The 17,150-nt window shown below is 42.9% G+C and overlaps 1 protein-coding gene across 3 annotated transcripts in view; it reads left to right on the forward strand.

Moving 5' to 3' along the window:
• The window catches only part of rnf123 (ring finger protein 123), a 187,343-nt gene that overhangs the window by 14,888 nt on the left and 155,305 nt on the right, over window positions 1–17,150 (forward strand). For all 3 annotated transcript variants that reach the window (XM_083771405.1, XM_083771407.1, XM_083771406.1), the window contains exons 18-21: window positions 398–459; window positions 1,038–1,109; window positions 1,947–2,067; window positions 7,582–7,683. In XM_083771405.1, coding sequence (XP_083627531.1) covers window positions 398–459; window positions 1,038–1,109; window positions 1,947–2,067; window positions 7,582–7,683 — 357 coding nt within the window. The remainder of the gene's footprint in view (window positions 1–397; window positions 460–1,037; window positions 1,110–1,946; window positions 2,068–7,581; window positions 7,684–17,150) is intronic.

Raw genomic sequence — 17,150 nt, forward strand, 5'->3', positions numbered from 1 at the left:
CAGCTTTGTGTTAGGTTTATTTGATAGTTTTTTAAGTTAGACTTCATCGATTGGATGATTCTGCCCTCTTCAACGATGCCCTAATTCTCAGTAATTATGCATAATCACACCTGGATGCTGGCTCCATTGTTGGCTCTTGGCTGCTGTACAACTTCATCGACCAGTCCTTAGCATTATTTACTGTCATCTAAACTGGCAAGGCTGTTCAGGAGAGATGTCAATAAAGAATTCAATAAATACATTTAAAGTTAATGGGCAACAGTCACATCTGTTTATCCATGTGTTAAATAAGCAACCGGCCCTTTATAGACACGTAAGGCTGATTATTGTACATATTACAAAGTATGCATACACTTAGTGTTCAGGAAACCTTACTCTCCTCTCTTCTCTCCTGTAGTGGTAGAGGAGCTTCAGGTGCAGATCCTAATGTTGCTTCTTAACAACAAAGACAAAGGGACGGTACGAACATTTTGTCATACAACTTCCAGTTTCTGCCCAGCAATCTGATTGTTCAAACTTTTTTCCCAGAAGTATTCAGCTTCAATGGTTGCTCTGCTAATTTCTTTTGTAACCAGTGACCTAGCTAGCATATGTCATTATCTATTTTTTATATTTTTAATCATACCCATAATGCTACATTCTACACATTATTTTTCATTTATTTTTAATCAACAGCTGTAAAAGCACAAGGTATAATGAACACAGGCCACAGGTGATCATAATATCCAAACCGACTGATCCCAGAGATACAGTGGAAAACTCACAATACACAAACACAATAGGACTATATGCACTGTACTGTGTTATTAACATTGTGTGGTTGGATGGAAACAAGGCTAGCTCAGATAAGTAGACAAAATCCAGTCTCATTAAACTTGAACACCGACTCGGGTGAACTAATTAATTTTGCTTACCTTCCAGGCTTCCATGCAATAGTAATGGCTAATTTAGCTAATAGCTGATTTTTTTAAATTCAGATTTCTTGATTGAAAAAAAAAAAATTTGTCCCTTATTTTCACACCCTCTCTGTCTTTCAGGGTGAAGCTTCTCGGTACATCTTCTTGAACAAATTCCGGAAGTTTCTCCAAGAGAATGCCAGCAATAGAGGGGTAGGAGCTCCTGCAGACAGACAGACAGACAGACAGATGGATGGACAGAGAGAGAGAGAGATTATACAATACGCAACCTCACATTTTCCACCGGATACTAGTAACTTGGCTTGCCTGGAACTGCTTCGCCCCTAGTCATGCGTCACATTCCAGGAGGATAGCACTGCCCGGCTTTCCTCCGTGGTGCGAAATAGTGCTCGGCCCTGGCAACGCCTTATACTGTATATATATAATATATATTATACCCTAATGGTAAATAACTCAAATGGCGCTGAGTCGGCTCTAGTGGACTTGAGCAACGAGAGGCACTGCAGAGCAATCGCTGTGCAAACGTTTGCAACGTTGTAACTTATTTTTGCCTAACTACTGCTGCAGTCTGTTCTCACCAAGTGGGCTGAGTGGTCCACCTTGCTGGGGGCGACAAAAACTATATATAATAATAATATAATTTGCGACACACACAGATTAGATAAATAAGCAGCATCGAGAGAGGGATTCGATCCTGAGGTGATCGTTTGGAAGTCTAATGCGTAACGTTGCACGCCACGGTCGGGAGTATCCGCTATTGTAGGGATTTGGGCAGTTATTTAAGGCGGTCCGCTCTTGTGAGAGGCAGTTCCACTTGCATCACAGACAGGGCCGTCGGCCGACTCCAAGTTACTACGATCTTGTGCAAAAAGCTAGTTAGCATACAATGTGGACCCATTCATTTTGTGTGCCTGCATGTGTCATACACTAGGTGTCAGTATGTTCCAGCACCAATGTCACTAAGGCATAAACACTGATCGTGTGTGTGTGTGTGTGCGTGTGTGCGTGCGTGTGTATGTGCGTGAGCAGCACCCTACAGCACTGTGTCCTCCAGAGTACATGGTGTGTTTTCTCCATCGTCTTATCACGGCTGTGAGGATGTACTGGGATGAAGGCAAGAGAAAGACCCCCAGCAGCATCAACAGTGATGGTAAGACCATGTGATTTTGTCTTTAACCAATTCAATCCTAGCTGACCAGGGTCCCTCAGGGTTCTATACCAAAAGTCCAGGCTCCCTCAGGGTTCTATAATAGAAGTCTATGGTCCCTAAGGGTTCTATACTAGAAGTCCACTTCTTTTCTTCCCCTCAACACCAAGTCACATAGCCGAAAATAGCATATGTACAAACAGCTTTTCTGGTATTGTTCTCCCAGGAATGTTATGTTGCCTGTGTGTTCCTTCGCTTCTTTGCTATAGTATAGGACATTATGCCTTTTAATCTAAAGCAAAATGCAAACCACTTCATTTGATCAGCACAATTAACCCATTTTGACCTGAAATCAGATTCTAAAAATGTATTCTATATCCTGACAGTTTTCTGAAAAAGCTATGTTTCTATGTAAGTCGTTCTTCGATTTTTCAAAAATAGCAGAGCTACAAGCTCGTAGCTATTGTTCAATAGCTAAAGCATAACATAATGCTAACACCAAAAGGGGTTCCCGCCCAAAAAAATAAAGCATTGCGGCTGCCCAACATGAACACCGTGTCTCGACATACTGTCCCTTATTATCGGGTAGTGTACACTGTTTAATTTTGCACTGTTTTTATTAGAATATGCATTCCATAGGGCTGGACCACACATGGACCTAGATTTTTGCAAATTTAGATTTATTTTAATAATGGGCCATTCTATGGCTAAATCTAGAGTTGCAATACCCTCCATTGACTCCCCACTCATCCAATAAATATCGTTTTGCTATAAGTTATTCATCCCTCTTTTATCCATCCGGCGAGACGGGTCGCCGCATTTTAGGAGCACCAAGAAACTCCTCCAGGTGCTCCTCTGAGTACTAGACCAAACAAGTTGTGTGCAGCCCTGCTTATATAGGCCAAAGTCTGTCTGTATTACTATGCCAACCTAGGGATCGCTCGATATACAACTTTTTTCATTTTTGATATCGCAAACATGAGTCTCTGACAATACCTACCTCTTTTATAACATGAACAGTAATTTGTCTGATTGCACTTTACTTAACCTAGCTATATAATAAACATCATGCTCATATGGCAAACAAACAAATGCATTAATTAATTATAGCTTTTCCAATATAAACTGTACAGTGGGACTCTATGGTATGGCATCTTAAGGCACAACTGAAACTCTAGGCTATTACACCTAAACAAATATATATACTGTGTGTATATATAAGGGTCTATGCAACCTCTGGGGCTGAAATGTAAAACAAAAATTATACATTATGCAATTATTACACTGTAAACTAAAATATATTTGGTTCAAGATTACCCCTAGCATAATAAGACACAGCAGTAGCTGCATGACCTTTAACAATGGTCCCAAAAAACACTGGCACATCTTCTTATGCAGTCCTTATGCAACTTACCTTTGTTCACTTCTAAACCTGGGGTGGCAGTTTCTTCTTTAGAAAGATTCAGCCTCCCAGCCTACTGCTACTCCTTTCATCCTTAACAATAGAGGCTGTGCTGAAGAGACTCTTGCTCTCTACATTTGTTGAAGGTGCACAGAAAAATGTAATTGCCAGGGAGGGCAGTCTAGTTTTCTTTTTACTTTCTAGTACTGCAGTGGATTGTCAGAAGACGAAATAGTTGTCTCTGAGGTAGCTCCGCTCTTCAATGCGTATGCTTGTGGTGGTTGACACAGTACTTCCAGGTTCTATTGTGCTTTCCTCCAAGATTTAATAAAAAATAAATACTTCGGTCTCCACCCACCATCTTTGCTGGCTCGCTCTGACCGTGCGTTTTAACAGCGGGCAACAGCCAGACAAATTTTCCGGAAGTGCTTTACTACTACTAAGTGCAACTACTGGCAATATCAGGCGAACAGGCAATGGTCGAAAAGTGGGCGGAGGAAAACGTCGCACGAAAAGATGAAAATAATTTATCTTGTGGGCGACGTCGTCCGGCAATAGTGGGCGATTAGGCGATAACCAATGAAATCGCCGGTCGCTCGCCGTTGTTCTCCCACTGTTAAAACGCACTGTGAGGCTTCTGATGTGGTCCTTCTCAGCACTTCTTCTATCTTCCTTACCTCTTCCATGAATGCATCCTTTGCATTTGTGAAGTACATTTAAAAGTTTTCAATGCAGCTGAAAATTAAAACCAGACCGAAACTGACCCGTGTGAGTTGAGGCCAGAGCCCGAACAGACCGCACAATGAAATGAGCCTGCCTGGCCCTACCCATACACGTACAAATAACGGTAGTGCCAAAATGTCAGTGAGGGGGCGGGGCCCTACAATACACTCATGCGCGCATGGAATGAGTGTCTTTATATCTTGGATCCATTACACTCGATTGCAATGGCTCAGAATACACATCTCAGTTCACAGCCTCAAGGAGGACGCCTTTCATCTTCTTAATTCCCTCTTTGGCCTCGTTTTCTAATGTGTTTCTAATGTGTTTAACCCATTATGTTATGCTTTAGCTATTGAAAAATAGAAGATCTAAAAGCTCATATGAGCTACGAGCTTGTAGGTCTGCTATTTTTGAAAAATCAAAGAACGACTGACATAGAAACATAGCTTTTTCAGAAAACTGTTCAGAATCTGATCTCAGCCCAAAATGGGGATGACAAATTATGCAGATGAAGAATTTACCGCTGTTGTCAACTCCTCAAATGGGGCTAGAGCTGCGACCACATTTACAATTCAAAGTACCCCCCCCCACAACCACTGGTTTGCAGTCGGCAGGTGGTATGTGCACAGGGCCTGTTTCTGTCCGTACAGATACTGGTTGCAGACGCTTGGGGCGGTATCTTCAGCTCCACTTGAATGTCCTCCAAGTGTGTGCTTGATGCGTACTACAGTACCATCTTTCTGCCGATGGCCACTGCTCACTTATGCAGCCCCTCGTTCACAATAGGTCGTGGGGTATGCTAGGCACGAAGCATCACAAACTGACAACTCAAGGCGTTTCATTGCTGTTATTGCGTTACTGGAATTGTTTGTAAAATGTCATGGGCTAATCTTGTAAAATGTCATGGGCTAATCTTAATTTCCAAGTATCAGCTCCATTGGTGTGGCAATAGACTATCCTGTGTAAAGATTAATACCATTTGATTTTACACATAGTAAGAGCAATCCAGAGGACATAGAAATGGTAAATGGTGCATATATAGCGCCTTTATCCAAGGCGCTTTACATAGATTGTGCATTACATTCACACAAACATTCATACACGATGGCGGTGGAAACCATGCAAGGCACCAACCAGAACGGGTTCGAACTAGAAACCTTGCGGTTGCCGCCCCATTCATTGTTCATTGAACATTGTTCAAATAGTTCTATTTAGGTTTGACTACCCCATTTCATTTAATACGTTTTGTGGAATTATATTTGTGCATATAGTCTACAAACAAGGCCCAAGGACACTTTGCTACTTAGACTGTAGAGTGACTAATCCTGCCACAAGATCAATGTAAATCTAGAAGTTAATTTGATTGTTACTGGGTAGTATGTAAGCAAGTGAGAGTGTGAGGATGTGAGAATGTGTGCAAGTAGGTGAGTGTAGCAGCCTATGTGTGTATGAGATGGCTAAGAGCAACTATTTTACTCAACACTTTTATGTTTCTTGTGTTGAAATAAAATCTCATTCCAAATAATGACTTTTAGCCGCTCCTATATACAGGTTCAATGTTTGTTTTAAAAATGGCATTGACAATGAAGAGAACCGTCATCTTGTCCCTAACACAAACGTTAAAGGACCACTTCACCACTTTTCAACCTATCTTCATATAATAGGTCCTCACTAATAATCATAAAAAAAAAAATCACAATTGTTTTCTACTCAGTCTGTGTCTCATAGGACGGCTGTGGGCAGTTTAGAAACCGTCTTCCAGTGACATCATCATTAGGCAGATTTTTTGTTAAACAAGATTTCTTTACAAAAATATTTAGATTTTCATTATCGTGAGAACGATGGCTTCCATTTTCGCATTGCAACTTTTCAGGACTAGAAAGCCTGCAGTTTTTATTAGGTTGTATTCCCCATCGATGATGTCACTGGAAGACGGTTTCTGATCTGCCCACAGCCCTCCTATGAGAGACAGACCGATTTTTTTTTCATGATTATTAGTGAGGACCTATTATATGAAGATAGGTTGAAAAGTGGTGAAGTGGTCCTTTAAATGCCATTAACGATAAAGATAATTTTATGTTTGTTTTGACACCGTTTGTTTTACATCATCATTACATCATCTAATCATAGCGACATGAGTTAGACTTTAATATATTAGAGTTAGATTAATAGAGGTTACACGTAAAACATACCTGTATGTATTAAGTTGTATTGACAAAAATGATGTGCCCTTATTGGCTATTGATGATATCTTGGGTGAGTGAAAGGTACTGTGATCGGTGCAATGTCGGTTGGGTCAGGGTCAAAATAGTGGTCTCTTATTGCCTCCTCGATGTTGTTCACATGGGTGTGATTTTGGTATATTGTAAACACAGCACTTAATGTTAAACACAGCACGTAATGTTAATGCTAGAGATTAGAGAAAGCCTCCTTTTCTTGTCAAATTAAGTTTGACAAGTTGCTTAGCCCTCGGCATGCCACTCAATAACACCCAATTATCTCCTGTCCTCTGAACAATGTCCATCCTTGCTCAAATTTAGGCATTAGTGATTAGTATCTACTCTAAGAGGCGTGTAGGACATGTAAACCTCTGATAATCATTACAGTAAGTCATTAGCTATTGGAAAAAGCAGCCAACAGCTGCCTGCGCATAATTATTTTAGTGTACGCTATGTGAATGCATGTGTGCTCATGCCTGCACTATGCGTGCTGTACTATTTTTTTCACCTGTCACCCGAGAAACCAATTTCATAATGATGGAAATGGCTGCACGGTAAATTGGGCCTTCATCCAATATAAGGAGCATTATATTTACCCATTCACAGTTCACACACACATTCATACACCGATGACAGAGGAAACCGTGCAAGGCACCAACCTGCTCATCGGGAGCAATTAGAGGTTCAGTGCCTTGCTCAAGGACCCTTCGACAGTCGACACTAACTCTGAGGAACCTTCCGGATCCCAAATGGTCACTCTACCCCTGAGCCACTGCCGCTTTTCTTCAATTACTGCTGAATAATTTATTTTAATTAATTTAATTTATAATGAACGTTGTTTATGAGGTGCTTGCTTTCTTCTCTGCCTCCTTATCCCCATTTCATCCCATTCATTCCCCCTTTTCTCTGCATGCTATTTTTTAAATGCATTCTGATGTACTCTTTTCACTTTGATGTCACATTTTCATGTCCTCTCACCCTGCTTATTTTCTTTTCCCCTTACCATCCTTCCTTTTTCTCCTCATTAACTATTTTCTCCATACATATCTCTCACTTGTCTGTTTTTATTAGTCAATCCTGTGTAATTACTTCTCTCTCTTTGTCTCTGTTAATCCTCTCCATCCTCTCTCCAAACTCTTTCTTCTCTTCCCTCCCTCCCTCCCTCCCCTCCAGAGGCCTACGTTCCCCCACAGCTCTTCTACAATGGGAAGGTTGACTACTTCGACCTGCAGAGACTGGGAGGCCTGCTCTCTCACCTTAAGAAGACACTCAAAGGTTGGTTTGTGCATACTGTAGATACAATTCAATTCACTCTGTCATAATAATGCCTGGTTGTTGTTCTCCTCATTCTTTAACTGCAATCATTCATGAAGATTCGAAGACCTGGTTGACAGTTAATATAACCTTATACCTTATACCATATACTTGGGCACCCTGGTGATAATAATAGATGATTGCTGTGCTGATACAGATATTTGATATCAAATGGTAACTCTGCAACATATATTATTTTTTATAAATAAATGCAATTCTTGGTATTGATGGAGGCTACTCGGAACAACAAGTTTATAAGTATGCTGCTCAGTGTAGCTATTGGAAGCTCCAGTAGATGGGGCAATTGCTTTCTGTTTTCACAAACGCCACACTACATGAAAATGATGATCACTTTTAACCACTGAACCCGACAGTATATACTTGGTTGACCAGGGTTCCCTAGTGGTCTGTACCGCATTGCAACGTGATGCGTTGTGAGCTTGTAGATTTACTTTTTTCTTTGAATGTTCACCTATTATGAAATGCCCCCCAAAAATTGGAAACAAAGATAATTATCTTGTTTTCTTTTTTTTGTCTGTATTCATCCCTACCTGTTCTTATTTTACTCAGGTATTTCTCTCACCCTGCTCATTTGAAGGGACTTTATCTATTTTAAACCACAATGCACATTTTCCATTGTGTACAGTTTGTAGTGACCAGCTCAGTGGCCTTGTAGTTATAATGTCCGCCACACGCTACAGAAACAGGATAGACTCCTGCCCCATGGGCCTCGTGGCTCGGCAAGGCTTACTGTACTTACTACAGTTTGTAGCATTTCGTAATTGCTTCCCCTCAGCTTGTTGCGGTTTGTCAGCAAAAAGTCAGCGCTTCAGGGCATGATAGAACTCCCATTGTTTTGTAATTACAGAACATGCACTCTCTGCACACAGGGCCACAAAATGTATACAACACTGCCAAGAGTGTGTAAGATGACGGTGTCAAAACTATGAGACAAATGAACAATTTTACTGTGTAATCAGAATCATAACACCCAAATTCACCACACGTTCTCGCTCGACAGCATCACTGAAGTAAATTGAGGTGTCGTCGTATAGTAGTCAATGGGGAAGTAGCCTCGATAGCCAGGCTTTCATTTCGTCTGCGCGAAAGATGAAAGCCTGGAAAAAGCCGTGGGCTGAACAAGTCTAAAAGTGGGAGTCAACCCTTCCGGGTGGGCGTCGCTCTAAATGATGTGACGTAGCGCTGCACTAGGGGGGAGAGGAGGGGCCGGGGGTGACGGACAGATCGATGAGATCCAATCAGGGTGCGCGCATTTCTGAGGCGCGACCCGCCCCTCTAGACGAGAAATGTCTCGCTCTGGGTCAGGCTAATGGGGAAGTGAAGCATGGCCCTTTGTTGTAATTGTCAGATAGGCAGCAGGCAGACAGACATGTACAGTATATGATCTGCACTGATAATCCCCAGCAGAATTTTCTCTTCTGTACTGGCAATATGCTGTTCATGTATTGCCAGCAACATGGATTATTTAATTTAATTTAAACTTTTTTTTATTTATTTTTGTAAATCTGATTGGCAATGAAAGTAGTGAAAGATACATCCTACTGCACTGGGACACATCTTCAGTGATTGTGCCTGAGACCATCAGGTTTCGGGTCTTTCAACAATCATACCCCCTCCCTCTGGTGACCCAGCTGGGGTTGATCAAGCCCCGGCTTGTGTCCCAGTAGCATTGGCCCACAGATCGCTCCTCCTGATCCAAAGCCATCTAGAGGCTCCATGGTGGATTTGATGGCTTTCCTTTTTGCAGCCCCCCTGATGCCAAGTAGCGTGAACACCTTGCACAGTGAGCGGCCAGCAAAGCCTCTACACCCCACTTCAATGGGCTCACAGCGTGCCTTCCAGCCTCCTCTTTGGCATTGCTCGACCAGCTCCTGGTACTTTGCCCGCTTCCGCTCGTTTGCCTCCTCTATGCGGTCCTCCCAGGGAAATGTCAGTTCTATCAGTAGCACCTGCCTTGAAGATACTAACGAAAGCACAATGTCTGGTCTCAAAGAAGTTGTTGTAACGTGGTCTGGAAACTTGAGCTGCTTGACCAAGTCAACTTGTAGATCCCAGTCCACCGCTTAGGTGAGGAGGCCGGCTTCTGGTTTGGCTGTGACTGTGGCTGCTCTCCAGCCCTGACAAAGGCAATGGTCCTCCTGCCATGTTGTTGCTTGCTGCTGTTGTTTTTGGCCACAACGTTAGAGATGGCTTCAGCAACAGTCTTCAGCACCTGGTCGTGCCGCCAATGGTAGCGGCCCTCCCCCAGAGAGCTTTATAGCAGCAGCTTAGGATGTGCTCCAGAGAGCCTTTCCTGGAGTACAGCACACAGGCTGGAGAGTCAACCATGCCCCAGAGATGGAGATTGGCTGGGCTGGGTAGGACATCATAGACAGCTTGCACCATGAACTTGATGCGCTGGGGTTCTGCCTGCCTGATCTCAGACCAGGTAACCTTCCTCTGCAGCGCACCCTCCCACCTTGTCCATGCTCCCTGCTGCTGCATGCCCACCATCCTGCTGGTCTGTTCCTCCTCAACCTCCTTCAGGACTAGCTGGAGCTTGTCCTTACCGTGAACCTTCTCGTAGCGAGGTTGAGGAAAGGCTCCCAGCCCTGCACTACCTGTTGCAACCGTGCCCACCAGAGCCCTATGTCTCAGCCGAGACTAGGCTACCTCCAGGCCTTCCTGAGCGCTCCACTTCCTGCCAGTTCGCACCACAATGCCTGCTGAAAGTGCTGATGCCACTTTCGAGTCCTTGGAGTCCCGGTAGAGCAAAGCCTCTCGGTGCGACAGACCCTGAACTCCTCATCAAGGCTGCTAAAAGGGAGCTGGAGTTGGTTGGTCTTCCCATACAGTGCTGCACTGCATAGGCTGCGTGGAAAGCCCATCCTTTGACGCAGGTACAGTAGCTACTGATCTTCCTCTCTAGAGTCTCCACTGTCGACAAGGGCACCTCATACACCAACAGAGGCCAGAGTACCCGGGGTAGGATCATGCTGGTAAATCCACACCTTAAATCGGCCAGGTAAGCCAGACTTGTCTACAGCCGATAGCCACGTCTCAAGCTCCTTGATGGTCGTTTGGATTGCTGCAGTATCCCTGAGACTACAGTCGAAGACCTTACCGAGGCTCTTGACCGGTTTCTCAGTTATAGATGGGATTGCTGTGCCATCCACAAAGAAGCAGAACTTGTCCACCACTTTTCCCTTCTTCAGCACCATAGCCCTGGATTTAGTTGGTTTAAAGCTCATTCTTGCCCAGGAGATTAGCTTTTCCAGGCCCTGGAGTATCCATCTCGCACGGGCACCGATGTAGTGGTGACCGTGAGATCGTCCATAAAGGCTCTGATGGGGGGCTGCCGGACAGAGGGCAGCGGTTCCCAAACCTTTTTGGCCGTGCAAGCTAGAGACATGCACATAATATGAACCTGAATATGGCATATACAGTATATGCAGAATAGGCTATATTCTGCATATACTTGCCATATATTGGCATATGTTAAAACAAAACCATAGCACCACCATTAGCCGTTTCATGTCGTGCACCCCCTAGAAGGCACTCGCGCACCACAAGGGGTGCACGCGCCACAGTTTGGGAACCACTGGTGTAGAGTGTACTCTACACATAGAAACAGTAAAACAGATATGATGATGAATCAGTTTGCTGCACAATTGCTTCATGCAAAACCCATCGTTTTATTTCACAAAATACCCAATTCACAAAAAAAGAGAAATGACTCCAGACCTAACAAAACAAATTAGTTGGACTGATCCTCAAACTCCATCGTAGAATGCATCTTCTCCCTGCTCATTTCAATTTCAAGTGTCAAGAATTTGCATCGTTCGCAGGATAACAAACTATGCTGCACCCAAATATCGATTTAATTACTTTTCCAAGGCCAGTGCAGTTGCAGTAGACAATCATTCAGCCAGAGGAAGCTCTACCAACTATTGTATACTATATTGATTCAAAAGCTGTATGGGCCATAGCTCAATAGCTCATTCTTGTATTCTGCAGCAGTTGCATTGAAATGTCTAGCCAGTAGCCACAAGTCCATTGGCTCGACAGCTAGCTTTAAATCCTCCCTTAACCCATTTAGGCCTGACCTCAAAATAAAAAAGAAATCTTCTAAATCCTCCAGTTTTCTGAAATAAATATTCTCACGATTTTTCAAAAATAGCAGACCTACAAGCTCGTAGTGCGCCACTCGGTGGCGCGCTATGAGCTTGTAGATCTGCTATTTTTAAATTGTAACATGTTTAAAACACCAAAAGGGGTTCCCGCCCAAAATGGGTTAAGAGATGCTGCTTATTAGCAGCTCAACCTGATGTAACATTTTATCACTGTTTTAATGTTACGCCACACTCGATGTCTCTCTCTACCTACGTACACACTGAAGAACGGAGGTTTGCCAAAACGTCTACTGCAAATGTGCTTTATACTTGGTCTTTGTCTGTGCAAACCTTAACACATTGTTAATATTAATCAAATCAGCTCGTCCACACATTGTCTCATGTTTTGTTGCTGGAGATCCAGATTTACTCCTACTGAATTTATGGGAAATGGCTTTCCTGCATTTTGATGTCCGAAGGCATTGAGGCAGAGATTATGTTTTGAACTTTTGACTGATTCCAAATTTTAATTGCACATTGAGGTGCCTCTGAAAAAAATATAATAATTATACATATACATGTACATATACAGGGCTGCACATAAGCGGTGCACCAGCGCGCATGCGTCGTCAAAATTCAAAATGCGCTGTCAATCAAGCGCCGGGAAGTGCTTCTGCGTACCAACAGCTGGGGCCGCCTAGAATGATCATTATGGCCAGAATAATAGTCAATTCTGTGGCGAGAGCATTTTCCATCGACTGCCACTCAAAGTGGCTACTGTCCAATCACAGCACGTCTTGCACAAGTGCACTGGCTATTGTGGCCAATCACATCCTTACTCAAAAGGGGGAGGATTCCATGCTGCTTTCTGCTGGTAGGAGGGCAGTTGACAGAAGGACACTACTGAGAAAACCTGACACAAATAGTTTCGTCTTCTCCGTTTCAGATAGCAAACTACTGTAGTCCCCAGTGTAAAAGGGCATGCTTTGGATGCTTTGCACTATTCCCATTTGCCGCTGTGCTTGTGTTTGTTTTCTTACAGCCTAGGCACCGGCCACCGACTTTTTAAGGGTACTAAGGTTTTAGTTCCTACATAGTGGAGTGGGAAGAGTTTAAAGCATTGCAGACTGGCACTGCTGCTGCCCAACATGAACACTGTGTCTCGACATACTGTCCCTTATTATCGTAAAGTCGGGTAGTGTACACTGTTTTTTTTTTGCACCGAGGAGCCATGTGTGTCTGACTGTCTGACTTCATCGCCTCAGCTAAAAACATAAGGGAAGCCTGATGTATGCTTCGCCGTACGATGTGTCGCATGTTAAAAAAATAGCTGATCTGCAAGCTCACAACGTCGGTTATTTAAATACAAAATAATAAAAAATCTAAATATTGCTTTGATGCTCATATTATCCTTAGGAAGTATTAAGTTGTTTTTTATTAGAATATGCATTCCATAGGGCTGGACCACACATGGACCTAGATTTTAGCAAATTTAGATTTTTTTAATAATGGGATGAATCTACAACAAGAGCCATTCTAGGGCTAAATCTAGAGTTGCAATACCCTCCATTGACTCCCCACTCATCCAATAAATATCGTTTTGCTATAAGTTATTCATCCCTCTTTTATCCATCCGGCGAGACGGGTCGCCGCATTTTAGCAGCACCAAGAATCTCCTCCAGGTGCTCCTCTGAGTACTAGACCAAAAAAGTTGTGTGCAGCCCTGCATATACATATACATGTATATGTATAGAGCAAGAGAGATTAGTACAGGTACAACTACAAGCAACAAAATGCAAGTATGTGTGGTCTGCAAGAATACTGCTACAACAATGTATCGACGCAATGCGTCTGTGGGGTCTGTCGTTCATATGTGGCCTGTCTAAATCCCTTAAACACCTCCGTTACCCGTTATATTATGCATAGGTGTGGTTGGGCGTTGCAATAATTAAACCAAATGTAACCAATCACCAGTCGACGTGCCATTGCCTTTAATAGATCCCTTATCCGTTGCCAGTTAGTGCTATATTGCTTCATAGCCGCTGCCCTGAAGTCTCACTGCTGCACCCCCCCCCCCCCCCCCCGTCGTGCATTTTATTTTTCTCCACACGCACAGAGCCAAGAACACTCGTCTTTTCATTGAGTAACAACTCACTCAAATCTTGCTCATTTTAAAAATGGTGTAAAATTAGGGCTTTCATTTGGTATATATAGATTGTGCGTGTATGCCGTCTCTACGTAACGGTATGAAGTGAAAAGGAAAGTTCGGTCAATAAACCAAATTTGGGGCCACCTTGGGGTGATCATGAACTGAAAGAGCAAATGGAAATGGAATCGCGCACAAAGAACTTCTTTGACTTTACAATTATATAAACACAATGGACACAAGGAAGTGGCAGGCACTCAACTTCTGCTGATTATAGGACAATTACAAAGAGATAGGAGAGATGAGGCAGCCTACTCTGTGCCTGCAGACATCTCCATTGAGGCGCGCGCGGCGTGCCGTGTGCCGCTCTACCAAACTAATTTAGCGCGGCTTACGGGTGCTTTTAAACTCCACTATCGACTTCCCAAAATGTATGTGACCAAAATAGCAATTTAGGGGAAAGCGTGCAAATGGAGCCCCTTGTCTTTTAGTCTTTTATGAGTGCACCGAGCTCCGCTTGGAGAGTGGCTGAAGCAAATGAGACCCTGTGAAACCCTTTCTTTGTCTTGTTTGGTCTGTCAAACCCTTTCTCTTTCTCTCTGTCTCTGCCCCGATCTTTTTTTCTCATCCCTTATTTCTCTATCCTTCCGTCTCATCATGTCAGCTGTAGCAACAGGTGCACCCCACATACATGTAGGTACGGTAAATCAACAGTTGATTAATCATGCCCGTACATCATGGGCCCATTCATCCCACCAAGCACGCCTCATGATGCACTGCTCAATATGCAGTATTGATTGATTACCTAACTAATCAACCCGATTGATAACTTCCATTGATAAACCAATAAAACACATAGTGTTTTCAACAACTCAAAGGGCATGCATCTGGTGTTCAAGTCACCCTGCTGAAATTGGTTCAATGATTAGTAGATTGAGGAAATGTTTTTGAGCTGTGCTGAGCGCTCCACCATGTGACTGTGTGTGTTTGGGTGTCTATTAGTCGGTAGCAGCACGGTTACTGTGGCTACCGTCATGTGAGATTATGTGGGTCTATACAGCAGCATCCTCATGGAAAAAGGCACCACTCACTTCAAATGGGTGTGATTTTCCTATGTCCAGCTTTGAGGATTCGAGCAAACACAAACTTTGAATGCCATCGACAATGAATGGCCAGTGTTGAGTGTTTGTGCAATCACAAACATTGTGTAAACACAAACATTGGGTAAAACACAAACATTGAAGACAAAAGTGAGGACGCAAATTGTGATTGGCCGGAATGAGATGATGTATGACGATAAGTGCGCCCCTCATCATACAGGTGTGATTTTTTTTAAATGAATATTAGCAGCCTGCTAAATAATTTCCCATATTACACGGCTTTGTTGAATTCTTTCTCTCTCTCTTTCTTTCTTTCTTTATTAGGATCCCCATTAGCTTCCAAAAAGTGGTCGCTAGTCTTCCTGGGGTCCACACAAAGATGTATAAAATAAAAATCACACCCGTGTGAAGTGAGGTGCGCTAATATATTAAAGACTAACTCATGTTGATTAGGTGATGTAATGGTGAATGTAAAACAAACGGTGCCAACACAAACATTACATTCTCTTTATTGTTTGTGTTACTAGGACAAGATTATGTAAATTTTCCCTTCATTGTCAATGACTTTTTTTTAAACAAACATCAAACCTGTATATAGGAGGGGCCCCTCAAAAAATGTAATAAAAAATCATGTGGATCTCGTCATCCAAATATGAAGGGTTTGTCTCCAATTTGGATCTCGGACTTCAACAGTCAGTTGTGGCCAACTTGTAACTTATTACTCTAAATGTATAGTAGGCAACCTTTCAGCCCGATCAGTGCCTCATTGACTTCCATTTTAACTTTGTATTAAATATTTCAATTTCATAAAGTTCAAAACGTATGTGGGGGTAAAGAAATCAGTAAAAACAATACTGGAAGTACAAATAATGTGCACAATGTCGAAAGGTTTGTTAAGTTAAGCTCCAGCAATTAAATTTTTCCTGGCTTTGCCATACCTTCCTGATAATTATGCTCTGAGGTCCCCTCGGCCTCTGCTATCTGTTCCAGTAACAATAATAGCCATCTGCCTGTCGGGTCCCTCTGCAGTCGTCTCCTTGACCTGTGGTTCTATCCACCTGAATAGAAATACTCTGACAAACTGTAACCTCTGGCTCTGTGTTATTAATCCCACTCTCCTGTGCTACTTTCTCTTTTTCCTGACCTTCCTCCCGCTCTCTTTGATTCCCTCTTCCCTCGCATTTTTGCTTCCTCTCTTGTTTTTTTGGTGCTCCTTCAACCTGTCTTTCATCTCCCTCTCTCCTATTCCGTTTTCTTCTTTCCTCTCTTCTGTTCAGCTTTACTTGTTCAACCTCTAGCTTCAAAATGTCAATCAAATGGACTACCTTGGCAGTCATGTGATGATTCTGAGACCCTTGTGGTTCCGATTTGCCTATGACCTCTACCACAGATTTGTATCAACATTTGAAGGGAGCGGAGATTAGTGTAATTAAATGAGATTTGCATTTAGGAAAAAATAAATACAAAAATAACTGTTCTTAATGGCACAACATGCCCAGTACTACAATTTCCATCACACATTTCCAGACTATTGGAGTGGACAGGTGCCACAGTTGAATTTGCGAGACAAGGAGCATCAGCATATACTGCTAGCTGGATAGTAGTGTATGAAGGGTGCCATTTTTTTGTACTTGCTATTGCTATTGTTAAAATGTGCATATTTACAAACATGTATTAAAGTGTTGTTTTAATTCTTAGGTCAATATTGGCCACCTTGGATTGTCTCATCATAGTTCAGTTCTCTCTGTCCTTCAGCTGCTGTACTGTCCGATAGAACAAATGTGTCCCTCCTGCTTGCCCTGCTGGCAACACGTGTCCACTATGTTCCCCTGAAGATAAGCCATGGACGTGGCACAATAATTCAAACAGGATTTATGGACAGGTCTTGGGGTTGGCTGAATTTTATGATGTAGCACTAGCAGTCTGGGAAATGAGAAACGACAACAGTTCTAGAGCCTCTGGTGCTGCTGACACAGAGGTCACTTCTCGTCACTGTCGGGCAGAGACCTTGTATGTCCATATTTCTTTTTTCGTAAATTAATGTGTGACTACGTCATACTATTCTATGGT

Source organism: Protomyctophum parallelum, assembly GCF_964188405.1.
Source record: "Protomyctophum parallelum genome assembly, chromosome: 8".
Lineage (NCBI taxonomy): Eukaryota > Metazoa > Chordata > Actinopteri > Myctophiformes > Myctophidae > Protomyctophum > Protomyctophum parallelum.